The 27,669-nt window shown below is 37.6% G+C and overlaps 1 protein-coding gene across 12 annotated transcripts; it reads right to left on the bottom strand.

The window, feature by feature from the left end:
* Positions 1-27,195, bottom strand: LOC131004943 (uncharacterized). Of its 12 annotated transcripts, none has more exons than XM_057931717.1 (23): positions 26,856-27,195; positions 26,436-26,648; positions 26,227-26,257; positions 25,957-26,141; positions 25,530-25,662; positions 24,914-25,010; positions 23,874-24,043; positions 18,385-18,551; positions 17,070-17,258; positions 16,881-16,988; positions 16,349-16,429; positions 13,298-13,441; positions 13,042-13,124; positions 10,717-10,858; positions 10,545-10,628; positions 8,294-8,455; positions 8,123-8,210; positions 7,685-7,762; positions 7,478-7,544; positions 7,302-7,401; positions 1,408-1,524; positions 1,223-1,276; positions 1-324 (listed from the first exon to the last, which is right to left on the bottom strand). In XM_057931717.1, the coding sequence occupies exons 1-23, from the start codon at positions 26,964-26,966 to the stop codon at positions 199-201; spliced, it is 2,730 nt and encodes a 909-aa protein (XP_057787700.1). In that variant the 5' UTR covers positions 26,967-27,195; the 3' UTR covers positions 1-198. The 12 variants fall into 12 exon arrangements, 5 of the variants coding, with proteins under 5 accessions (XP_057787700.1, XP_057787701.1, XP_057787697.1 ...); XM_057931718.1 differs by having other exon boundaries at positions 16,881-16,970; XM_057931714.1 differs by having other exon boundaries at positions 1-1,276.
* Positions 27,196-27,669: the final 474 nt, after the last annotated feature.

The following is a 27,669-nucleotide window of genomic DNA, read 5'->3' as shown; positions in this document are numbered from 1 at the left end:
TTAAATAAATGCTATGGTTAATTGTTTATTGAAAAAAAATTTCCTTTGCAAAAACAATGTCAGTGATGCCTAGTGTTCTGTGTAGTTTCAATAACCATCAACTGTTGCTTTCTCCGGATTTTGACAGACAAATCATACAACAATATACAAGGCTTCCAGCTATGAAAATCATACACCTGATTCCAGTCCAAAACTACACTACAAATGGAACTGGGAAGCATCTAAAAAACGTAACGTAGATTGTAGAAACTTGTCGTCCGCACTGTAGCATGACTTGGCTATTTCCACCAACTTGGAGCATACTTCTAATGTTTCGTCAGACACCTAAAAGTGCATTAAGTGAAAATAAAATAAGCAAATATATATACATATACAAGTATGATTATACAAGGTTTCACATCACAGAGACAATAGCCTACAAATACTTGCATGCTTGCTAGTCTGTCTCTCTGTTTTGCGTATAAAAATAATCAAATTAGCAGACTTAGAGGGTGTTTGGCTGAGCTTATAAGCTCTTTAAAACACCTTATAGGCTCTTTCAAAGTGTTTGACACCTAAACAGCTTATAACTGCTTTATAAGAGCTTATAAGCTCCCAAAAAATAAATTACTTTACTCCAACTTATTTTCTTATTATTATCTTATAAGCAACACTCATTTAATAAAAATGACTCAATTATAATTTCTTACTTTCATCATATATCATTCTAATTTCATTTTTATTCGATTTTCTCTCTAACAAAAATTTTCTTACACTAACTTAAAAATCTTTCTCTAGCTTATAAGCTCAATTACCCAAACACTTTAACAATTTATAAGCTCTTAAGAAACTACATCTTATAAGCTCCAAGAACTTATAAGCTCTTTAAAATAAGCTTAGCCAAACATCCTCTTAGTTATATACCAAGTAACATACATAGTTATGCAACACCATTTTTTCACGCATGGCCATCTATCAAAATTCAAGTTTTGCGCTACATGCACATACCAGGTTAATCTAAGGAAACAACTTGGAAAGAAAATGGGGCAGACTAGGGGTAATGGTGGAAATCCACACTAGACGGAAACATATGGGACACAAGCAGAATTTGTTTCCATGGATGAAAAATGCGAAAGCACAAGTTTTCCAGGCACATCTCTATTTTTGGAAAACCAAGAACATAGGCATTGCAGTTTCTTACATGGTTAAATAGAATACCATCAAATTTTATCTGTTTACTAACCATAAAGGATGAAGCTACACAGTTACAACTTTCGAGAGCCAATTTTCCTCGCACCTGCAAGCCAGTATTCAAGTTCATCATACTTATCACTATGAAATGAACTCGTGCTTAAAAAACAGAACATCAAGGAAGAATTGACAAAAAGGAGAATGAAATAGATGAAAAAAAAATCCATTCTATGCTACCTTAGAAGACTCTTGCATCACAATATTTACAATTCCCTGAAGAGCAATACCAGACAACGACAACAGTTCTTGATGATAGGATGATATTCCAACAAATAATTGGTAGTCACAAATAACCTGGATTGACAAAATGAAAATACATATTATGCAAGCAAGAACCCCATCCAAGACATAATATTTATAAGTCAAGGGAGCTGGGACGAAATAAATTTACACAAACAAAAAAGGACTTTATTTTCAAAATAGAAATGCATATGACGGGAATAGAACTCTGAGGTTTTTCCTTAGGAACGTACTTGCCTAGCGATTCGACCAAATAAATTAACAATCTTCCTACCCTAACTGAGGACTTACATCATATTTAACTACAAATTCCTTGGGCACAGAGACAGTCCAACACCTGGCTGGCCAAAAAATTTACCGAAAAAACAATTACATAAACAAAAAGAAATTTAACAGAGTACCTCTAAGGGTGTGTTCTCTTTTGATGGAAAAGAGTGGAAAACATATATTTGACCATTTTCCCATTTATCCACCCTTTCCACATGTTTTTGTAGGGTGGATAATTTTTCTGGGCGGCATGGAAGAAAAAATTGGGCAGCCAGGGACGGTTTTAGAGGCCAGGCACCCTCGGCGGCTGCCCAGTCAATTTTTTTTATATTACCTATATATGATTTAAAAAAAAATTATTTATATATATTAATCTCGTCCGGTCATGATTGTGTAATTTCAAATAATTATTTTAGGACCAAACCCAATTTTCTTTACTAAAAATTCATTAGAAGCATCCAATGAAATCTGGCCCGGTCATTATTAGATTCCTAGATCCGGCAGCCCCTTTTCCCTATCCTCAAGGTTGTAATATGGTGAAACTACCTTTCTAAGTTAACTGTGCTTTGTAAGCTGGATAATTCTCCCGGGCAGCATGGAAAAAAAAATTGGGCAGCCCCTTTTACCTTTCCTTAAGGTTGTAATATGGTGAAACTGATAGACCGTGGCTTCTGCTTTCTTTTATTTTTCTTTTTCTTTTTTAATTCAGTTATTTATTCTTAGTATTTCTTGTCAGGTAGTTTGGGCTAAAAGGCTTGTACGTTTGCATGGGCTTTTAGGGTTAGGGTTTCCTTTTTCCCTATTTAATAAGCCCAACTTGCAGCCATCTTGGCCGCCGTCTCTTCCACTGGAAAACAACCCCTCATTGCAGACGAAACCAACGACTCTTCCACTGGGAAACAGCCGTTCGTTGCCGACAACACCAACCCCGACACCGTTGTCGAGGACGCACTGCCCCTTACTGGTTCCACAGAGCACACTATTCCGCTTCAAAAGTCTGACTTACCCGTGTTCGATGGATCTGATCCAGTGGGCTCGATCGCTCGAGCCAACCAATATTTTCTCGTCCATTGCATTCCTCCGGCCAAGAAGCTACAGCTTTCTATTATCGGCATGTCTGGCGCAGCTATATCCTGGTAACAACTACTCCAACCATTATTGGCGATGCCTCCACGCTCAATACCTATGAGGCCTTGTTTCTATTACATCAAATAGGATCTTTGCAGGATCACATTGCTGCTTTCGAAAGCTGCGTGGCCCAGCTGCCTCCCCTTTCGGATGACCAGTGCTTAGATTATTTCGTAGGTGATCTCAAGCGTTCGGTGCGAGAGTAGATACATGACAATGCTCTAACTGACTACCCCTCTGCAGTAAGCGCAGCGCACCGTGCTGAACGTCCTAGCCCCTACCGTGTTTTCCCACTGTGTTACCCCTCTCACAGTGCCAACAACAAGCACTGCCGGCCAACCAACCACCACAGCTACCTTATCTTCCGATTCCACGATTTATGCCGTCTCACTGCCTTTAAGCAAGGCCAAAACCTATCGCCACCTGCCGCAATCAGAGATTCAAAAACATCTAGCCGCTGGCACCTGCTTCCGTTGCGGTCTGACTTTCGAACCCCTTCACCGTTGCCCGTCTAAGACGTTGAACGTCCTTGTGTGTGATGAATTGGGGGAGCCCGAGCTCACAGATGCTACACCAGCATGCGACTGTCGAGGTATCCAGTTATCCGTCCATACTTCGGCCTTGAGGACAAGGCCTGTACGTTTGCATGGGCTTTTAGGGTTAGGGTTTCCTTTGAGCCAATCGTGTGGATCATAGTATTGTTTTAGGGACAGTTATTTCCGTACGCCGGTGAGGAGTTTCCTTTAGTTTCTACCATTTATAATATTATCGGTTCAGTTCTCGTTCACTCCACCTTTACTCTATCAGAAACTACCTTTCTAATATGGTGATACTACCTTTCTCTGTCAACTGTGATCCACATGATCCACTCTGTTTCATCCTTTTTAACAATAGCTATAGGCAAAGATTAGGATAACTACTATGTCGAGGGTGGTACAGCTCACATAGGGAAGAAAGCACTTGACCTATAGGTTCAAATATTTGTCATGTGAAAACTAGCAGGTATCCCAGAATAGGTTGGAACCCAAAAATGCCACCAGATACATGTGTTGGAGCTCAAGAAAGTGTTCTAAGGGTAGCTACTTTGTCCATCCCAACCACAGTGAATGAAGACGTGCAACCTCAGAATGAGGCTGAGGAAAGATAGAAGAACCAAGGGTGAGGCTGAGGAAAGAGAGAAGAACCAAGGGTGACTTTTGGGTTTAGGGTTGTAAATTAATCAAATAATTTTATTCGATCCGATATTCGTATTCGAATTTGATTAAAAATATTTTTTTTTATTTGATTAGTAAACAAATACAAAATTTGATTCAATATTGACAGTAAATCTAAAAAGTTTTAACGAATTATGAAACTACACATATTCTTTAAAAATTTCCTCATGATCTATAACCTTTTGTTTCTTCTAAATTATGTCCGGCCATCAACTTTTTCCGATGTGGCAGTTGGAAATGACATTGTGGCCATCGGAAACGACACACTTGGACAAAAGAAAATGACACTCGGGCTGAAAAATACTCCCTCCGCCCATAACAAGTGTCCTACTTTTCTTTTTGAATTGTCCCACAACAAGTGTCCTCTTTCTAAATAAGAAAGTAGGCTCCACCACTTTTTACTTTTTTACCTTTTAATCATCTCCACTTTAATTCTATTCCTCTCAAAAAATAAAAGTGGACTCCACCACTTTTTATTTTTTTTACTCTTTAATCATACCCACCTAAATTCCAGTGCCAAAACAAACTAGGACACTTATTATGGGACGGAGAGAGTATATTTTAAAAACAAAAAAATAAATAAAAAAATTTCCCCCACCCCCCTCCCCTTGTCGTGTTCCCCTTTCCCCCTAATCCAAGTATCATTTTTTAGTACAAGTGTATTTCCTGCGGCAACAGTGTCATTTCCGACCGTCACAATGTCATTTTTTCTACGTCCATGTTGGAAAAAACCGATGACAGGATATAAATTAAAAGAAAACAAAAGGTTATGGATCATGAGTAAATTTTTAAGGAATAAGTGCAATTTCAGAACTCGTAAAACACTTTTTAAATTTAGGTAAAGGATCAAGTGAGAACCACCTCTTTCTAAGAACCATGCACAAACACATAAAATACATAAACAAGAAATGACTAGATCATGAACAATTAAATATAACACATGACTACATCATCATATATATTATAATTATTCACGATCTGACTATATTTTGTAAATGTATTTTATGTGTTTGTGCAGGGTTCTAAGTTCTCATGAAAAGATATAATTTCTCCTTCAAATTTTCAGATCGAATAGTTTCGAATCAAATCAAATAGTCTAAAAAATAAATTGTGTTTAAATCAAATATTTTAATAGTATTGTTTCAAATACACTCCAATAATATTGAATCTAAAATTAGAATAGTTTCGAATTATTCGAATATCATTTCGAATCAAATGCAAATCGTATTTAATAATCGAATATCGAACAGAATATTAAAAAATATTCACGAATACTGTGAAATTCGTTTCAATTTGTTTACAGGGTGTCAAATGTACCCGATATCTTCATAAGGTGAAGGATTCACTGTAGGATTTCATAGTATAATATTTCAAATATTAACATGCAATTTATTCACATAACTACCACAACACGAATAAACGACACATAAGTTTACGCGGAATAAAACGAGCTCTAGCATGCTCCTAGAGTTTGATTACTAACCTTGTGTGTCGAATTCTAAATTGACGATTTCGATGTAGATGGCTAGAATTCCCGCCGTTCTTTAATTCAATCCCACTTCAAAATCCTCTAGCAAACCCAAATCTCGCTGGAATACTTCAGAGCCCTGTTTGAGCCTTCAAACGATCTCCTTTGCTTCTCTACCCAAAAATAAGATCTCTTTGTCTTTCAAATAGCTGTCCATGGCCACCTGAATGCGTCAATCGGAGTTCTGTAGCAAAAATTATGACAGTTTTACGAAAACTAGTGGAACCTATTTCCTAGTTCCTACAAGAAAATTGTTTTTGCGAAGTTTGTGTGACATTGCTCTTTGAACCCTTTTCTAACATGGATTCAGGCTCCACAGAATATTCACTCCATTCAACTAGCTTATTTCCTTCCTACACACCAAATGTTGGATGCATAGCGAACGACAAGCCTTGCACCATGGGAACTATGAGGCGCTACCTTTGCTTTTCTCTTGGAAATTTTGACCCTCTCCTTACGGGGAAGCGAGGGCCACGAAATTTTGACTCCTCTCCTCACCGGCAAAGTGAGTGGAGGAGGAAAACTAGTGGAACCTATTTCCTAGTTCCTACAAGAAAATTGTTTTTGCGAAGTTTGTGTGACATTGCTCTTTGAACCCTTTTCTCACATGGATTCAGGCTCCACAGAATATTCACTCCATTCAACTAGCTTATTTCCTTCCTACACACCAAATGTTGGATGCATAGCGAACGACAAGCCTTGCACCATGGGAACTATGAGGCGCTACCTTTGCTTTTCTCTTGGAAATTTTGACTCCTCTCCTTACGGGGAAGCGAGGGCCACGAAATTTTGACTCCTCTCCTCACCGGCAAAGTGAGTGGAGGAGGCTCCCCATAGGTCCTATTTATAGGATTTACGGGCTAAGCTAGGAATTCTAAGAGGATTAGGACCAAATCAGCTAATGGGCTTAGTAATATTATGTTGAGCCTAACTTAATTAAATTCATTAATATAGCGAACGTGGCATTAATTTTAGCAAATCATCAAAACACACTTTGAATTGGGCCAACTTAACCCCAATCGTGTCGATACCGTTCTCTTTTGTTCGTATCCATTTATGTCCTAGCATGACTGACAAAGAGAACAGCGGGTAAGACCAAATTGATAGGGTAGTCACCTCAAATTAACTAACGCAAATGATAAAGGAATTTTATATGAATAATACTTCAATTAGCAGGAAAAGAAGAAAAATAGAAGGGAGAAAGTTCCCACTGTTACAATACCAGATCAATTACCAGATCTCCTTAACTAATATTATGTCTTTTTGGAAAGCCCAAAAGCGAAGCCATGCAGTTTCCAAGCTAGAACGGACAAAATATATTACTGGTGTGGAGATAAGAGGTGCCCTTACTGTATGCTGGGAGCCCAACAGCAGTATCAGAGCCATGCCCCAAACTTAATCATGATAGGATATCTCATAAGAGAAAGTTGGACTTCGTTTGAGAGGGACTCGATGGTTTTGCAAGGAAAGTCCCACAACGCTTAAACATAGGGATGGTATTTAGTTTATAAGTGTGGATCACATCTCTACAAGTACAAACCCTTTTGGGGAAACCTAAAACAAAACCTTGTGGCTCAGACACAGAAACAACAATATCATATTGGTGTGGAGATGTGGGGTGTCCATACTTTCGAGGTAAATCATGCGCACAGAAAGCCTGAACTGTAATTGGAGTAATAACCTAACAGAATTACCTTTCCACTCACAGCATGGTACAACAGTTGATTCTGGGATAGTGCTGCAGACAAGAAAACAATTGCAGATAATACCTTGGCCTTCATTCTCGGCAATACCCTAATATATAGGACCAGATTACCACCAAGAATAAGTTATAAATTAAGTTTTACAAATAGGTGAGTAGAAGCATCACCATGCTTGGGAGTCTAGGAAAGACAACAAACGCTTGGGAATGTAGGCTACTTCTTGTTCAAGACCACCTTCAGTGACAAAGTAGCACATCAGCAGAATTTCAAGGTAAAAATTTCAGAGCTACATCAAGCTCGTTCTTGTAAAACTTACATCACTAATCAATAAGCAGTCACCAATATGCAAAATATAAAAACAGAGCAAAAGTTACCTGGAACCATCACCAACATGCCGCATAACTTACATATTAATGAAATGGTTCCATCACCATCTTCTGCCATCTGCATAACTACAGTAAGCACACTGATTCAGCATCTCATTTGAAGCCAGAAAACAAGTAATAATAAATAGCTGCAATAACATAAACTTTGGTAGTTACTGAATATGAAAAGGTGCAAATGAGGCCAGAGAATAAATGAACAGGTAAAGTAACTGTACATATTCAATTTGGGATTATTAGATATATCAGATCATACTCGGTACTTGCATTGACTTTCACCTTTGCTGCATGAGGCTTTCTTTTGTTATCACTAAAATATGACCTACTAGAGTGTCTACTTCTGTTTTCTGATAATGTTACTCTAAAGCATTTTCAGTCAAAATCTGCAGCAAATTACAAGTTTTTCTGGTAGAGAAATATATATCTAACCATTGTCTGGATCATTCATTTGCAAGCAATTGACTGCTGCATTTAAAAGCCCATCTAGATGAGAAACAAAGCCACCCAGCACTGCTACCTGGTAAGCAGCAAAAATAAGAAGAAGAGCAAGCATATAGTTGCAATAATAAGACTGATGAATATACAAAGCAGAAATCGTACCTCTGCTGTTTCAATATATAAGTTCAACTGCCTTAAGTTAGTTGGAATAGCAGGTATTGTGACATCATTAAACGCCAGACATGATTTGACAAAGCTGATGCTACTATTTCCATCTCTCATTGCTCTAACGGCTAAGTTATTGCTGGAATGAACAAGATTCTCCTGCAAATTTAAAAAACAAATCATTGCACTGGGATTTTCATGTTTATCAGTGTGTGACAAATGCAACAAAACAATGTCAGAAAGAATGTTAAACAGTACACAGAAAAATAGATTAAAACTAGAGGCAAATATTAAAAAACTATTTTTGTTAAGCAAATATTAATAGTCATCACAAAAATAATACTCCCTCCATCCACGAAATGTTGTCCTAAGAGAGGGAGGCACGTGTTTTAAGAAAATGTGTTGTTTATTTAGTTAGTGGAGAAAGGGCCCACAAAGGAAGAAAAGTGGAAAAAATTAATTAAGTTAGTGAGTGGAGAATGGGGCCCACATGTTAGTGAGTTGAGAAAAGGAACCCACAAATTTACTAAAAATAGATTATGACAACTTTTTGTGGACGGACCAAAATGGCAAATTAGGACAACATTTCGTAGACGGAGGGAGTAATATATTAATTATAGACGGTATTACTAAATACCCATTTATTATTTTATTTTACTATTTAGCAATAATTTAAAATCTAACTTTCTATTTCAAAAGTTGAAATTTGAGAAAAAAAACAAATCATTTCCCTCGTCCAAAAAACCGTCCACCTCCCTCTGCAAGCCAGACGAGCTTGCGCCAACACCAAGTCGTCTGCAGCACCCACTGCCTGCATCTGCAATTTTCAAAATCTCAAACAAAAATAAAAAAAAATTCCCCCACCATCCCATTTTCATTGCCTCCCTCTCGTACCCAGACGAGCTTGCAGCTGCCGCTGGACGAGTATTGTCCCCTCATCGCCGTCAAGCGTGAATATAACCTTAAAGCGACTTTTTCGACAAGGCGCGGGAGGCCATGTGTGGCGGGGAGGAATTGGCGCGACGAGCTGGTGGTCGTGTGATGTAAAAGGGGAGGTCCCTATCGATGGGGTAACTTGCGAAGAGATAAAAAGGGGGATGGAAGATGGGGGAGAGGGGCGCAACGGGGTGAGGTAGTCTGGGCTTGGGGAGGGAGGGGGGTGTTCAGAGGAACAAATGATTAATTCACATAAAAGTTTATTAGAATTAATATGTTTTAATTTTTATGGATATCATTAACCTTTTGTTAAGCAAAATGGTTGTTTAGAACTATTAACACTTAATAATAAATATCAAGTTATCATCAACGATCCCCACCCTCAAGTTGAAAACAAAACAAGAGGAAAGAAGGTAACAATTAACCCAATCAGCAACATGCAACAGTAAAAGAAAATAGTATTGGAAGAATTAGAGCTGAGTCATACAACTGTTATCTTGCTCTATGAAGCAACTAATTTACAAGAATCTTCAGCAGGTTCTCCCCTGTCAGGAGGTATAGGATAAATAGGAGGAATGGAGTTAGTCTGTTTATGAATGGTTCAGTAGAAAAATCCTTTTGTTACTCCCTTATTAGTTTCAGCTGAGTTCATGCATTTATTAGTTTCAGCTGAGTTCATGCAGGAAGACGATGTGGTGAATGAAGTATCATTATTTTGTGGAAGAATGAGTTCAACCACAGGCAAAAATGATAAGATTCCAAAAAACACTGATGTTGTTTTATTTACACCAAAAAGTGTTCTCAGAGCAGTTTCTAGATTATATTTAAAATAGAACCTGCGTGAAACTATCTTTTCAGGGCACCTGTAATGAATTTAATACGGCATGCATTGTGTAATTACTAATAATAAAAATAATTATTAGTCGTGATGAACATCAATTGAATTAGATATTATGATACCTTTTTCATCACATATATTATTGAGTAAATATCTATAATTCAAGACCTGTTTATTACAGTTCATAGAGTTTGTAATTATTAATCTAAGCCAAATATAATATGAAATGACAAAAGTTTATATATTATGAGTGCTGCAGATTTTTTTCCGTTTCACTATAGATAACTGGTTGCAGAACCATAAGCTATTCTATAACACAGTGGACCAGTGACAACTGCCTTGTTTGATGGGACAAAAGTAACCAGCCCTTGAGCCGGAAGATCAAATCATTGAGAAGAACAATCAATGGTTCGACACACTACACAACAGAAGAAAAAAAAATGAAATCAAATCAAATTAAAGGGGATCAGAAACCTGGAGTTCACTAATGCTAGAAAAAGCTCCACGACATTGGGCAAGGAACCTCAAATGGCACTCCACCTCCGTCCCGTGGTCAACCTAACAGTTACAGGTGCAGATGTCCGGTAGAGAATTTTTGATAGCCAATACTAACAAACAAAACCTCTTTACGAATATATTAGATTACCATATATACAAAACGGGAAATCAATCGAGATGGATGCTGATACTCATCCTTTCTCATATTTGAGAAGTCTAAGCCATCGTATAAGGCCTGAGCAACTTCAAGTAGCACCTCAATGATGATCGGATCTTGAATTTCACCATTTCTGAAGAGGGAGTGGGGAGAGAAAGAAAGAAAAATAAAAGAAAAAAAAAAACTTAGTAAGCTTGCAAAGCTGAAAAGTTGTCAACATATTCAGAAATGTTTATCTTCCAGCATATACACAAATATTAAGCAAAACTTAACAATAGTAGAGGGAGGAATCATCAAGATTGATATCTGTTCAAGTATTGTTTTAACAAAAATAAGTAATAAACAATTCCAGGATTTAGTACTTTGTCCATGGACCATGAGTACATGGACCAGGATGCCATCCATTACCCATGTTTTTGACTAAAACCTTAAATCCAATCACCTCAAGGCAAGGCGCAAGGATTCCACACCATATAAGTTTATACGCTTTTATGAGTATTTCATTTATTTACGCTTTGGTTGGTCTGAGGCGGCGCCTCAAGGCGATAAAACCGTGAGGCGATATTTGACGCGTAGTTAAGGCGGTGGAAACATGAATCACAGCTTTGACACTTTATAAACTTTTTTTTATTATTTTAAAAGCCCATCACAGCCACAACTTTTTTATTAAGTGGGCCGATCTAAAGAATTATACTTTTACCCTAATTAGTGGAGTATATTGAAAGTATATATCAGAGTAGTAATTTTCGTGGAAAAATACATAAGTTACGAGCAGCAGTCAAGAACACATTTCTGAGGCTGAAATTCATCTGTAAGTTCAATTTTTAATATATATTCAATTTAAATTAGTTTAAATCGGATTTAATAAATATTGATATTAACCTGATTATATCAATTTTACTAGGATTTTTCAATCATGAATCGAAAGGATCCAGCATGGGACAGAAATTCCAAATCCACCAAGAAAATTATATACTTGAATGCAACTTTTGCAAACAAGATATTAAGGGTGGAGTTGGTAGAATGAAGGATCATCTTGCTTTCATACATAATAAGAATGTCAGGGCTTGCCCAAAAGTTCCGTAGGAAGTCAAACAAGAAATATGGAAGAACAATCCAATGATAGGGTTGATTCTGGAGTGTACTTTCATGGCATTTCGAAATTGATTCTGGAGTGTACTTCCATGGCAGTTTGAAGTTGATTCAGGAGTGTACTTTCATGGCAGGTCGAATCCTACACATGTTGATGGTGACACAAGGAACAAATTTGGATGGCAATAATGATGAAAATGAGGATCGTGATGATTGGGATGATTAAAATTTTATATATTTGACAAATCGGAGAATTTGTTTTTAAAAATATTTTCAGCTTTGAGTTTGATTATTTTAAGGGTGCTTTTACTTTGATGGAAAATGGGAGAAGAAAAATATGTTTTCACTCATTTTCCACCATTTTCACATGTTTACTATGGTGGAAAATTTTCTCCGTGCAGGGTGGAAAATTTTCTTGGGCAGCTCCTTTTCACTCCTTCTCTCTCCAATGTTGGATAATATTATCCTAAGGAAGAGGTGTGAAAATATTTCCAATATTTTCTCATCTTTTCATCTTTAATAAATATATGATAAAAAAGGAGAAGAAGTTAATATTTTCTCATCTTTTCTTATCCATCATTTTCCAATGAAAATTTTACAACCAAAGTAAACGCACCCTAAGAATTATAGACGCACAATTTGTATGTTTTTTTTTATTTCTATATTGTGTTATTTGTTGTTTAAAATTATTATGATTATTGTTTGTGCTCGGTGTGAGGCTTACGCCTCAAACCGCCTCGATGAGGCAAAACGCCTCATCCCGCCTTAAACTCAAGCATATTATAAAGAAAACTAATGGGAGAAGGTCAAGCATATATAGAAATTCAATAAAATGTAACAGGAAAAATTTGGCCACATAGTATTACCATGCATGCTTGAGGACCTTAATTTTACATCTAAAGATGTTATTAAGCTGTCAAGTTTTGACCGAATCTTAATCACCTATTTGTTTTTCAAACCTAGACAAACAATATTTTTGTTTTCTTCATCCTTTGCATTGGAAGCATTTCTCCATACCAATTTATTGTGTAAACAATTTATGACATGCAAAAATCCAATGCTCAAATGATTGACAATAGACTTGATAGAAATAAAATAAGTCAATCATTGCTACTACCATCAGAACAAAGAGCTTGGCATCGACTAACTTGGGCTTCAGTGAGAAACGTTAAATGGATATGAAACAATTGAAGCCAAATTTCAATCAATAGGACTCGATGATACCTGGTTGCCATATTAAGCATGTGCACACTGATAGAGTTTCTTGCGCTCCCATGCATCAAATCTAAGATGTCAACAAAATGGTTCTGCAAAGCATTAAATATGATTCTAATCAGTCAAAATAGTTTATAAATAGACACGCCAAGCATGACCTTGAGCTCTAATGAAATTTGGGATTAAACTATGTTGAAATATATGGAAATTGGGGAATAGAAAGCCAGCTGAGTGACAATAGAAGAAAAATCAGTTAGAACCATACCAGTGACAATATTTTCTCTATGTCGCCAAAATGAGTAAGAATTTTCAAGAAAACTGACTGCAGTATAACCAACTCGTTTTCACCAATTTTTTCGTCCCTCGCACGTTCCAATATTCCATCCAGTACTACATTTAGGATCATGCCCTGAAAAATCAGTTGGAGGGAGCTTTATTGAATCCGGGCACTAATAAACCCACATCAAAAATGAAGTCAAGGAGGAATGTCAAGTGTCTCAAAACATCATAAATCTACAAGAACCAACAAGATTATCTCAAAAATTAAGAAAAATATACTGGACACATACATCTAATTAGTTAGACCAATATAACTTTACCAATATACTTGATGAAAATTGAAGATGTTTTATACCCGCCTTTCATTTTTCATCAAAACTAAACCACCAATGGACAAATATTAAAATATTATTTTTCTTGCCTTGAAACTTGATAGACTGAAGAGATTTAGATAAATGAACAGAAAAGAAATCAACTCAAAATATATAATGAAAAGGGAAAACAGAGAGAAACCCTCCTCTTGCGAGGCCCTACAACGAGGCTGTCATAAACTCCTCTTGAAAGGCCTACACCCAAAATGATAATACTAACCCTAAATCACTCGCTAATAACTTTTAAAGACCTAAAGAAACTTCCCAAGTAAATAACTAGGAGCACACACAAAAACCTGACCCATTACTTTATTCTAGCCCTATATAACTAGATAAATTAAAGAAACAAAAAATAACTATAACTAAACAGCGATGTCATCAAAGGTATGAGAGAGCACTTTAAAAGACATCCTAAAGTTGCTATGTCTTCAAGCTATTTTGATTAGGAAATTCATAATCCCCTTGTCGCACAGAGATCCCAGTGTAGTTTTTCTGCATAAGTTTCTAGTGTTAAAGAACTACTCAGTCAATTCCTTCCAATCTCAAAGAGGAATGTTGGTGTCAACCCTTTCTAGTGCAGAGGGCTTTATTGGCAGAGGAGCAACCCCTTGAAGGAGGGAAAACGCTAGTTGGGAGAAAAGCAAGAACAATAGCATCTGGAGGGGAAAAAAAAGCACCAGAACCACTGCATTAAAAGAGATGCAGATTTATTCACGGAACAAGATGTGGAGGCTGCGGAGTCATCACGGGTGTAGGAGATAGAGGCAGTGGAGTTGTCATGTAAACAGGAGGTGGAGGCAGCGAAGGTGTTACTGAAACACGAGGTAACTACAGCGGTCATAGAAACAGAAGGTGGAGGTGGCAGAGTCTTCACGAGAACAGGAGATGGAGGCAGCATGGCTGCTGTGGCTCTATTTTGGTTACAAGAAACACAGGGAAGGGCTTCATTTTTCTTGATCGAACTTCAACAACTCAATGCGATTGAATTTCTTCATAATTCGATCAAATGTTGCCAAACACTAGTCAACACCTGATACTGATATTATTTAGTTATAGTTATCTTTTGTTACTTTCATTTATTTCGTTACTTAGGAGTTAAGTTTTTTATGGCTAAAATAAAGTAATGGGTCAGGCTTTTGTGTGCGATCCAGGTTATTTACTTGGGCCTCAAGTTTCTTTAAGTCTTTAAATAGTTATTGTGAGTTAGGATTTATTATTCAGGTATTATTATGATAGTTTTAGGGACAGGTATTATCTACCGCAATTGATTTCTTCTTTTCTCAATCCATGCACTCTATCAATTGGTATGATGTGCCGGATATGAAGAGAATGAAGAAGACGATAGAGAAGGGTCGCGAATACTCGAGTTTCACAATATTTGATCGAATTATGGAGAAACTCAATCGCATTGAGGAGTTGTTAACAATTCTATCAAGAAAAATGAACCCAGCTCTTGTTCGTTGTAGCCAGAATAGTGCCATGCTATCGCTGCCTGTTTTAGTGCCGCCATCTCCAGTTTTGTTCCCACTGCCGCTGCCACGTCTTGTTTCTGTGAGTACTCCATTGCTTGTGCAAACGTTTCCCGTCCTCGTGACGACTTTGCGGCCTCCACCTCCTCTTTTCATGACAACTCTACGACCTATGTCCCTTGTTCCCATGACGACTTCGCAGCCTCCACCTCCTGTTTTCGTGAAGAAACCTGCATCTCATCTCTTATAAATGCAACGGTTGTGGTGCCTTTTTCCTCTCCAGATGATATTGTTCTTGCTTCTCTCCCAATAAGCGCTTTCCTTTCTTCAAGGGTTGCTCCTTTGCCAACAAGCCCCTGTACCACCAAGGGTTGACACCAACTTTCCACTTCAAGATTGGTAGGAATTGATTGAAGAGTTCTTCAACACTAGCAACTTATCCAGAAAATATAATGGGATCACTTTGAGGCAAGGAGAAAATGGATTTTCTAATCAAAATAGCTTGAAGACATAGCAAATTTGGGATATCTTTTGAAGTGCCCTCACAGCCTTGAGGACAAAGCTGTTTTGATCGGTGAAGGAATTGATACAGATCATTATTTAGTTATAGTTATCTTTTGTTACTTTAATTTATTTAGTTTGGGCTAGAATAAAGTAATGGGTCAAACTTTTGTGTGGACCCCAAGTTATTTACTTGAGCCTCAAGTTTCTTTAGGTCTTTAAAGAAATCAACTGAAATATATAATGAACAAGGAAAACAAAGAGAAACCCCTCTTGCGAGCCCTATAATGAGGTTGTCCTAAACTTCTCTTGTGAGGCCTAAAGAGGATTCTGTTCCAGAATAATACTAAAAACAATAATACTAACTCTAACTCACTAATAACTATTTAAAGACCTAAAGAAACTTGAGGCCCAAGTAAATAGCTTGGAGATGGAGCCCACATAAAAGTCTGTCCCATTACTTTATTCTAGCCCTAAATAACTTAGGCATAAATAACTAAATAAAATAAAGAAACAAACGATAACTATAACTACATAATGATTTGTATCATGCCATTGTTGACATTATGGACTACACAAGGAAACTGTACAAAAATGTGGCATCTAGCCTTTCTCATATGATATCAAGAAAACATGTATCAAGAGATGAAAACGCGTACAACAAAAATAAAACCATTATGACAAACTTTGTATTACCAAATGGTTCTCCAAGATTATATCCAAATAAGCATCCGCAACCATCAAGTATGCATGAAGATTTGCATAACAAAATAGAACCTGAAATGCAGATATAGTTAAACAATAAGAAAGAAACCATTGATGAATTCAATCATCTGAATACCTTACAAGAAAAACACTAGAGAAAGCGAGCAACATGCAAGTAGAATATATAGACAACTTGCAGGTTCTACCCTGCTCCCTTTGTGCTTGGTTGAAGTTGGATGCAACTTATAGTTTAAAATTAAGTGAGACATTGTGTGCGAGATGAGATCAGCAGGTTCAAGGTATGAGTGATAATCAAAATTAAGTAATAAATGTAGTACTAGAGATCAGAAAATGATTCTCGGGATAACAAAGCCAGGAGAAGATCAATATATCATATAGAATAACTTGGGAGAAACAAAAACAAGTATCTAAGTCCAGGATAGATGCAATCTGTAATCAGCCAAAGCAAGAAATAGGATGAATGATACAAAGAATAAAATGTTCTACAACCATAATGAAATACCTGGATAATTTTATTGACCAATAAGTGGACGTCACTCAGTTCAGATACCAATTCACATAGCCTATGTCCAAGTAATTTGAAATTTAAAGCCTGCAGTGAAGAATAAATCTGTCGGAGAATAACTTCAAAAGAACAATAAGGTATTACAAATGCAGGAACCCCACTGTATTCAAATTTGAAGGCATGTACCTGATCAAAAGACCTATCATCAGTGGCCTCTATAAGATGTAGCAACTCTACAGCATTAGAACAAATATATTCAACTGGAAGCTCCTTGAGTATATAATGAAGGACAACCGATATGGATGAATGATTTTTAGACGAGATTGACGGGTTCCTCGACATTCCAAGTGCAAGAAGCATTTTACTAATTTCCATCTGCAAGGAAACATCATAGACAATCAGCCAAATTATTTCTACAGCCATCCATGGAAGAGAAAAAATTCCAAGAAAAAATTACAATAAGGGCTCGTTTGATAGGCAAGGAGTCTTGCTAAGGTAAGTATCATAATTCCTTACTTGTATCTTGTGTTTGGTTCAATTTCAATACATAATGGAAAGTAAAAAGATTTCCAAAGAGGCAATGGTAAGGAACGTTGTGCAACTTTCCCGAATTCTTGTTACCTTTTGTTTAAGGGAATCTTGTATATTAGACCATTAAATTGTGATTTTTCATCAACTATCTGGTTGTGTTCTTCCAAATTTATTATTATTAAATTTAGGTTAAGATATTTTCAATAGAGATATATAGAGAAAAAGAAATACTTGGAAAGAAATGTGTTTCTTATTTTTTTTGGGGGGGTAAAATAATGTACAATTTCTGATGTTATTATCGAACCCTTATTTCATGTGACAAGGTGTTACAAAATGCACATTAACTTCATATATAAAACCATAAATGTATCATTGACTTTGGGAATGTTTGTCTTTAATAAATTGATTAATAACTAATGAGAATTGATGCATACAATAGTTGAGATCCTTTAATTATGATAAAAAAAATATCTCACCTTGATTGTTTATCATTTTAATTTTCACATTATGCATTTATTTTGATTCAAAATGAAATATGACACCAAATTCAAATATTGAAAAAAGAAATATCTACAATAATATTACTTGGAGCAAGTTAATTTAAGATTTTTGTTATTTGAATTCATCATTTTGATTTGTTAACAACTTCTGCACTCATTTGCTTATTTCCTTTTTTTTTCTTGTTAAGGAAGGATGAAGAAAAAGCTAACCCACATTTATTAATAAAATAAAGCAACTATACAGCACTAAACTACCCACATGGAAATATAAGATACCATGAAAGTTGATTATGTGAGCAAATTTTTCCCATACCACACCACCCAACCAGCCAAAAAAATGTCTCGTGTTTGATGTCATTTTTTGTAAGAAACAAATTTATGAGAAGAGCACAGCCTAGCATCACCATGTTTAACCCAACCATCACAATAGACCAGCAAAGGAGCAGAATCAGAGAAAGATCTAGCCTGACCTTTTTTAGATCCTTGAATAAGCATCTTATGATATACTCAATAGCAGGTTCAACCAAAGTAAGCAGTAATTCACTATTTCGAGAAAGATTCCCATTCACGGCTTCTCTTGCAGGTATGAAGTGAACGAGTAGCAGTTTCAGATCATTAACGCAAGCGATAAGAAAACCTGGCTCAAGAGGCAGAATCCATTGCTATAAGGGGCGGGCATCAGAATTTGATAGAAAAAAAAAGAAAACAGAGAACCAGCTACAAGTATAAAGATCAAATCTACAGGGAGAACAGAACTTAAAAACAGCATGTCTTTCAATTTTCAGGCATTGAACTTGTCCATGTGCATAATGCATCGAGAATGTTGTTAAATTGTACATTTTGATAAAAATGTGCCCCCAAAATTTTACTAATGAGGAAAAGCATTGATAAAACTGGATCTGTTACATATTATGAGGATAAGTACAACCACTTCTACTAGTAATTACAAGATCTAGCATTCTCCAAATCATTTATCATAGAGAAAAGCTAGAGATGAACTTCATCAGGCATAATACAATCCACTTGGTTTAGTAGGATTTGTCTAAGCACGCAGAGTATAAGTCGTAACTAGTAACTATCCTAATCCTATTGAGTGTGTAGAGAATAAAGATATAAAACATATTGAAGAAGAAGAAGTAGGAAGGTGTATTTATATTGGAGATAAGAGTACATATTTATATGTAAGAGAACTATCACAACTAGGAACACTAAACCAATGTGGGATACTTATTACTATTCATAACACTCCCCCTCAAGCTGGAGCATATATGTTAATCATATCCAGCTTGATACACAACTCAGAGAAACGCTTGCCTCCCAACGGTTTAGTGAAGATATCAGCAATTTGATCTGACGAAGAAGTGAACGGAGTAGAAATAGTTTGGTTCAATACACACTCACGAATGAAATGGCAGTCAACCTCAATATGTTTAGTCCGTTCATGAAAAACTGGATTGTTAGCAATGTAAATAGCTGCTTGGTTATCACAGTGCATGGGTAACGGTTCATTGAAAGTGAATCCTAATTCCCCAAGCAGATTCTTCACACCAATCATCTCAGTTGCAGTATGAGCCATAGCTCTATACTCAGCCTCGGCTGAAGATCTAGCAACTGTTTGTTGTTTCTTGCTCCTCCAAGTTATCAAATTTCCACCCAAGTAAGTACAGTATCCAGATGTCGATTTCCGATCAATTTTAGAGCCAGCATAATCAGCATCAGAGTACCCTTCAATTTTTAGATGACCATTTTTTTTAAAGAACAATCCTTTTCCCGGAGATTTCTTGATATATCGAAGAATTCGAATAGCAGCTTCCCAATGAACTTGTTTAGGCTTATCCAAGAAACGACTAACCAAACCAACCGCAAAAGAAATATCAGGCCGTGTCACTGTCAAGTAGATAAGTTTCCCAACAAGACGTCTGTACTTAGCTTTGTCCTCCAAGAAATCTTCACTCTCATCCCAGACATTCGGGTCAATATCCATAGGAGTATCAACCGGCTTCGTTCCCAACAACCCGGTTTCTTTAAGTAAATCAGTAGCATACTTCTGCTGAGACAGAGAAATTCCATACTTGCTGTGAGCAATTTCAATTCCCAAGAAGTACTTGGGACGTCCCAAATCCTTAATAACGAATTGTTCTTGCAAGTATGTCTTTGTATCAGCAATTCCTTGTACATCACTCCCAGATATAAGGATGTCATCGACATAGACAACGAGAATGACAATTCCAGAGGCTTGATGGCGCACAAAAACAGAGTGGTCAGACTTGCATTGCTTAAACCCAATTTTGCTGAGAACACTACTAAACTTGTCAAACCATGCCTTCGGACTTTGCTTAAGACCATAAATAGCCTTCTTAAGACAACACACCTTAGTAGAATCCTCCCCCTGAGCAACATACCCGGGAGGTTGCTCCATATAAACAGTTGGAGATATATCGCCATAGAGAAAAGCATTCTTCACATCAAGCTGATACATAGGCCAAGAAAGATTAACAGCCAAGGAGAACAAGATGCGAATGGAGTTCAAGCGAGCGGTGGGAGAGAATGTCTCAAAGTAATCCACACCATAAGTCTGTGTAAAACCTTTTGCTACAAGGCGGGCTTTGTACCGATCAATGGTACCATCAGCAAGAAACTTGATAGTGAACACCCAACGACAAGAAACAATAACAGCAGAAACAGGAGCAGTTGCTAGAACCCAAGTGCCACGAGATAAAAGGGCACACATCTCCTCATCCATAGCAGCCTTCCAATGCGGATGTTTGAGTGCCTCAAGGTAAGAAGTTGGAATAACTGTAGAGAAAAGGGAAAGAGCAAAAGACCGAAAAGAAAGACTCAAACAGGCAAAAGAGACATAGTTAGACATTGGATGGCGAGTGGTACAAGTACGTTTACCTTTGCGTATAGCGATAGGTAAGTCATCTGTGTTAGCAGGTTGGTCATCCTCAGAATCTGCAGAAGAAGATAACTCGGGTGGAGAACATGAGGCCGGTTCAGCAACAGTCTCTGGAACTGGTGCGGGACGAGGACGACGGGTATACACTTGTAAGGGTTGAGTAGGAGGAGAAACTATCGCCGGTATAGGCAAAGGAGCAGAGTGTAACTTATTTTGAGAAGTAGTGCTAGTATGAGGAAAAAATGGAAGAGATTCAAAGAAGGTGACATCGGCACAGACATAGTGACGTTTGGTAAGAGGGTCAAGACATCTATACCCTTTCTGTGTTCTAGAATACCCGAGAAAAACACACTTAATAGAACGAGGAGATAACTTATCTAACCCAGGACTTAGATCATGAACAAAACAAACACACCCAAAAATGCGAGGAGGGACAGGGTAAAGAGGTTTGTCAGGATGAAGATACGAAAAAGGAATATCTCCATGAAGCACACTAGAAGGCATTCTATTAATGAGAAAACATGCCGTAAGAACAGCATCACCCCATAACCACTTAGGAACCCGCATATGAGACATAAGAGTACGAGCAACATCCAAAATATGACGGTGTTTTCGTTCTGCAACTCCATTTTGTTGGGAAGTATGTGAGCAGGAAGTTTGATGAATTATGCCACGAGAATCACAAAAAGATGAAATAGATTTTTGAGTGAATTCAAGAGCATTATCAGTGCGAAGAATACGCAAATCGACAGAATATTGAGTTTTTATTTCATGATAAAAAGAGTTTAGTATAGCAGGGACTCCAGTTCTCTGTTTGAGCAAATACACCCATGTCATACGCGAATAATCATCAACCAAGACCATAAAATATCTGAAACCCCCTCTAGACTCAACTCGACTCTGACCCCAAACATCACAATGAACAAGCTCAAAAGCAAAAGAACTACGTTTATCAATTCTAGAAGGAAAAGATGTGCGATGGTGCTTGCCCAACTCACAAGACTCACATTGAAATTCAACAGACGAAGTAGGAATTAAACTGCGAAGACTAGACGGCGACGGATGACCAAGGCGACAATGCCACTGATATGGAGTCACGGTGGCAGAGAGAGCACGCGAAGGTGCAGGAATACCAGAATCCAAGTAGTAAACCCCGTCACGCTCATGTCCTCCACCAATCGTCTTCTTCGTCTGCAGGTCCTGAAAGGTAACAAAGGTAGGAAAAAAAGTGACAGAGCAATTGTGAGTTTTGGTAAGTTGACTAACCGATAATAAGCTAACGGGAAATTTAGAAGCAAACATGACATTGTTAAGAGTTAATTGAGGAGTAGGACGGACAACACCACTCCCCGTCACCGAAGAATAGGTGCCATCAGCGACACGGACAGAAGGTAAGGATGAATGAGTAAAAGATGTCAAAAGAGATTTAGTACCAGTAATATGGACAGAGGCACCAGAATCTACCAACCAAGACTTACCATGAGACACTGCAAACGCACCTGCGGAAGCAACTATAGGAGAGGTTGCACTAGTAGATGGAGCAATACCAGATGACAAATTGATGGATTGGATCAGTTTGTCGTATTGAGCCCGTGAGAGCGAGACCGTATCATCACTGGAGGAAGACTGAGGATCAGGAACAACTGTATGAGCCCGACCTGGTTTGCCAAAGGTTTTCCAACAATTTTCAGAAGTGTGATTGGTTCGGTGGCAATACTCACAATAACGATCAGAACCGCGACCTCGGCCACGACCTCGTTCACCACTACGGCCACGACCACGACCACCGTAAGAACTTTGACCGTGAGCATAATTTTGATTCTGAATAGCCTGGCTGGAGGGCGAAAAAGAGGCACTAACATGAGAATTCTGACCGCGAGCAGCCATGGCAGAAGAATTAGGTGAAGTAGCATCATCGGTACGACCAGTGGAAACCCGCAACACACGAGATAAGGCATTGGATAATGATGGAACATTATCACTTGATAACAGGCTGTCACGAACTGGTCGGAGATCAGCATCCAAACCTGATAAGAATTTGGCAACCATGAACTCTTCCCACTGTGTGGCCCGCTGAGTGACAGAACAGGATAGTGGATGATAAACAAGAATTTCATCAGCAAGTCCTTTGAGTGTAGAGAAATAGTCATTAACTGATTGGCCAGACTGAGTATGAGAGAAAAGTTTCTCATATAACTCGAAGACACGAGATACGTTCTTGTCATTGGAATACATCTGCCGTAATGTATCCCACATGTCCTTAGCAGTTTCTAAGAACATGATATTCTTACTAACAGAGTCTTCAAGACTATTCAAAAGCCAAGTCATGACAGCACAATCGTCGGCACTCCAGGCATCATATTTGAGATCCGTAGAAGCAACTGGATCACTTAGAACATGTGTTTTCTTTTTCTGAGAGCCTAAGAACAATAGAAAGGCACGAGACCAGAGAAGATAATTGGAACCATTCAATTTTATGGTGGTTCCTAGGGCAGCGGATTTTGAATCAGACATGATGTAAAAGGATTAGAAAACTGAAACCCTATATAGAGAATAGACAGCAACGGTGGCTGAAAACAAAAGCTAGAGAGGGAGGCTGTGCGACGGGGAGACCCGAGCAGCAATAGTAGTGCCAGCCGGAGAGAAGGACGGCCGGAGAGATGAAGGAAAACAAAGAAAAAAAAAATTTCTGATGTGGAAGATCAGACAATGCTGCAACCACAGAGCATACTTATAGGAATAGAGAAAAAAAAAAACTATTCATAAATACGTAAAGTACTATTCATAAATACGTACAGTACTATTCATAAATACGTACAGTAGAAAAAATTATCAGGCATCTAACATGCTCTGATACCATGTAGAGAATAAAGATATAAAACATATTGAAGAAGAAGAAGTAGGAAGGTGTATTTATATTGGAGATAAGAGTACATATTTATATGTAAGAGAACTATCACAACTAGGAACACTAAACCAATGTGGGATACTTATTACTATTCATAACAGAGTGAGCACATATAAAATTATATAAAAGTAATAAAGACCAGGAATCAGCACCTGTATCATGCTGGGATAGTCTTTGAGAGCATTGAACCAAGTATAGGCGACAATAAGCCGATGCCAGTGGATCAGCAATGCCTCTAGTCATCTCCAACAAGCGTTTAAGGATATTCTCAGGATGGTCATCAATGAAGCGCCAGCAAGGTAATATTGCAAGTTCTAAATAGCTTAAACAATCAAAGAATAACTATCAGGCTGGAAAATAGTGAAGCACAAAATGTAAAACTTAACAGACAAGAAATTAAGTATTGCAGCTCTCAAAAGGATCCATGAAAGCTTCGTCATAGTATTCTCTACAACTTTGGAGGAGAGTTCAATTTTAATTCAGACCTTAAATAATTTAACTTAGATCAATCCCTCATGTATGTCCTATTCAGGTACTTGTCATTCTATGATCAAGAAATTGACCAAAAACTTTACTGTTACTTTATCAATTATGAACAAAAGGATTAGTATTAAGTTGAATGCATGCATCAAGGTTAGACTACAATGAATAGAAAATGGGGCAGTGAAGGACCTCTGCAGAATTATCGTGTAGATAATAGTAACAAAATTTGTTACTGGTTAGCAAAAAAATATCAATAATGTCGCAGCATTAACCTAGAAAGTGTAGCAGGATAAATGCATGATAGCAATCCCCAGATTCGAGTCTACCACCATAAGAGAAAGATACTGGCAGAAGCATAGCAAGCCACCAAGCCAGATATTGAGAAAAATAGAATGAATATGGATCAAGATAAAATAAGATCCCTCAATATCTGGCTAGCTACACTTCTGCCGGTATCTTCCCTTGTGGTGGTAGACAAGAATCTGTGGATTGCTATCAAGGCATGTGTTGTTTAATAAGTGAACTGATCCTTCTCAATATCTGCAAGCTGAAAAAGCTGTTAAGTGCTGCCACTTTATGTTGTAGTGATGTTTAACAGAAAATCCACCCACTTTTAAAATTAATTAACATTGATATCCTGGAGTCAAAGTAACAGAAACATCTTGATGATACTGTATGCCAGAAATAATGAGAGAAGTAGAAGATTCACATGCGAGGAAGTAGCTCCCGAACAGAACCAACTTTGCAGAACCAGTTATTGCAGGTTCCTTTGGCATCGAAGCATATTTCACCAGTTTTGAAGTTTTCTGCGAATAATAGAAGGTATATATGATTTGCAGTTTTACAAACTTTCCAGCTGTTTACAAATAAATAATATATGGAAGGGCATCATAGTAGGGCAAAGATATGGATACACTAGATCTTTCATAAATCCAATTAATTTACCAGCTTCAAGGTTCAAATAATATAAGTCTTCCTTAGTTATTGACCATCACCAGGTATTAACATTATGTATCTTTTAGCATCACACCATGCCTACCCCCCAAACTAAAGAAAATAATACAAATCGTTGACTTCTTATGTATAGTCTCTGTACTGTTAACATTTCTTGTGCACAAATACATCTCATGCCACTAAGACCTAGTAAAATTAAATATGCATCTGTAGGCAGTGCATTTGAGCATACATAGTTCACAAGATCTTGGTAAAAAGACACGTAAAGCGACAGAAATGGGGGGTGAGAGGAAAGATAAAGTAAGTCAATGCATCATAATACCAAACGTAAGGGAAATATTTTCAACAGCATTCGTGACAGAGCCGCTCACCTTCAGTGATCCCTGCTTTTTGCTTGATGCGGTTCCACACCAGATCACCAAGCATGTCCATTATATCAGTTGCTAAAACAAAAAGAGTTGGATAAATCTGAACTGCAGATGAGTCCATTAGAAACCTCACAGCCTGCAAAGAACATTTTGCTGTCAAAGGTACTTAGTTTAAAGATATGTGCTAGAGCACAAAAGATGAAAATCATCTTTTCGACTCCCTCATAAACACCATGATCTTAACAGTTCAAAATTTTCATGAACAACATGACTCTCACTTGAGAACTAAAAAAACAAAGTATTAAGAAAAGAATGCAAGCCATAACTCAGTAGTATACATATGCATTGTATATAGTCAAGGTGTTCTGCTATCAAGCAAGAAGAAGCCTAATGATGTTACATCTTCATAGAGGGGAATTCGGAAACTCGCCTTTATTGACAACCTTAAAGACGTTACACGATCATCAGCACACCAAGACTGATTAATTTCATCTTTCAGTCCCTGCAACTTTGACAAACACTCCTGTTGACCGATCACTTTAACATCTTCGTCATCGAAATTTTTGTCATCATCCAACTCTCCAGAATGCAAATCTTTTGATGATTTCTCAATTGCTGCCAATATCAACATAGTATTATATACAAGCTGTGAATCAAAGGGCAGCAGGAAAAAGGTTGATGATCATAAGATATAAGCTACCTTTGTTACCTTTCACGAGCACACCAGATGCCTGTAGGGGACAAGATTAAGCAGCTTGTTAAATATCAGCCACTTCATCCAAAATACAGATATGATAAAGAGATATTAGTTTTTAGATTATAAGAATGCATCAACTCAGACATAGTTACAATAATGGTATAGTTGACTAAGATTTCAAAACATCTTAGAAAACGAATAGATATAGCTACCACTGATATTGGTGATGTTTTAGACACGGGAAACCGTTGCATCAACATTTTCTTAAAAGAAATCCATTCCTTCCTCGTTCTCAGTTGAGAGGGCGCTGTTGCCTCAGTACTAACATCTTCACGGTGTACATCACTGGAAGACATTGCCATCGACCAATCACTTGCTCTAAGCGGATCGCAGAAATCATCTTTTCCACTTCTAGATTCTTCCACCTTCAACTCAATTATATGAGACACCATTATCGTATGAACTAGGGTAAAAATAGAAAACAAAGCTACACGCAAAATGCACAAGCTATGCAATCGATTCCAAAACACCAACCGCATCGTAATATACAAAAAGTCCTACACATTCTTAATCAATACTACTGAGGCCGCAATTTATATCACAAATTCATAGAATATCGAATTGTGGTTGACCTGGAGAGGTGAAGAAGAAGCGGAGAGAGGGTGAGTATCAGCACGCGTTCTCTGGAGAGGGCGGGCCTGCTCCTCGGCTCTGTAGTCTCGGCGCCTGAATTCAAGCCCCATCGACTGTGTTCAACACAAGAACAATAGAAGTGACTACAACTTGAGGCGCTCCGTTTTGATCAACTGTCGTGGCTTTCGGCCATCACCAGCTCGTCGTCTGCTGTCAGCACCTCGCGAACCATTCCGAAGAATCGCGATGGACTTCACCTTATGGCTTTCTGGTTGAACTCACGATACATTCTGTTATTTGTCAAATAGAGTGCAACCCCGTCCAGTTATCATTTAGGTCGCGATGGAGTATTGTTTTATGATCATACCATATGAAATACTCCATCCGTCCCAACGAAAGCAGTACGTTTTTTTTTGGCACCGAATTTAAGGAAAATAAGATTGTAGTCTAAAGATGTGTGGGTCATATTGTTTATAGTGTAAAATTATTACCAAAAAAAGAAATGCACAACTTTCGTTGGGACGGCTCAAAAAGAAATACGCACCGCTTTCGTTGGACGGAGGGAGTAGTTATTTTTAAGAGAAAAATTTTGAGATAGCCAAAATGAATCATGAAAATCAACTTATGGCCACTTTTTGAAAAAACTTAAATTCCGGTCATATTTTACAAATTCGGACGTTTTTACCCTTAATGAGGCGGACCGGGTAGGATCAGACACGCGGGTCGCGTGTCAGGTCGGGTTAGGCATGTATGGCACTATTAGTGTCATAAGTGCCAAGATTTTACTTTGTTTTATTTTTTATTTTCGTTGGC

This window comes from Salvia miltiorrhiza, unplaced genomic scaffold (assembly GCF_028751815.1).
Source record: "Salvia miltiorrhiza cultivar Shanhuang (shh) unplaced genomic scaffold, IMPLAD_Smil_shh original_scaffold_471, whole genome shotgun sequence".
NCBI lineage: Eukaryota > Viridiplantae > Streptophyta > Magnoliopsida > Lamiales > Lamiaceae > Salvia > Salvia miltiorrhiza.
This window is presented reverse-complemented; position numbering and strand designations above follow the sequence as displayed.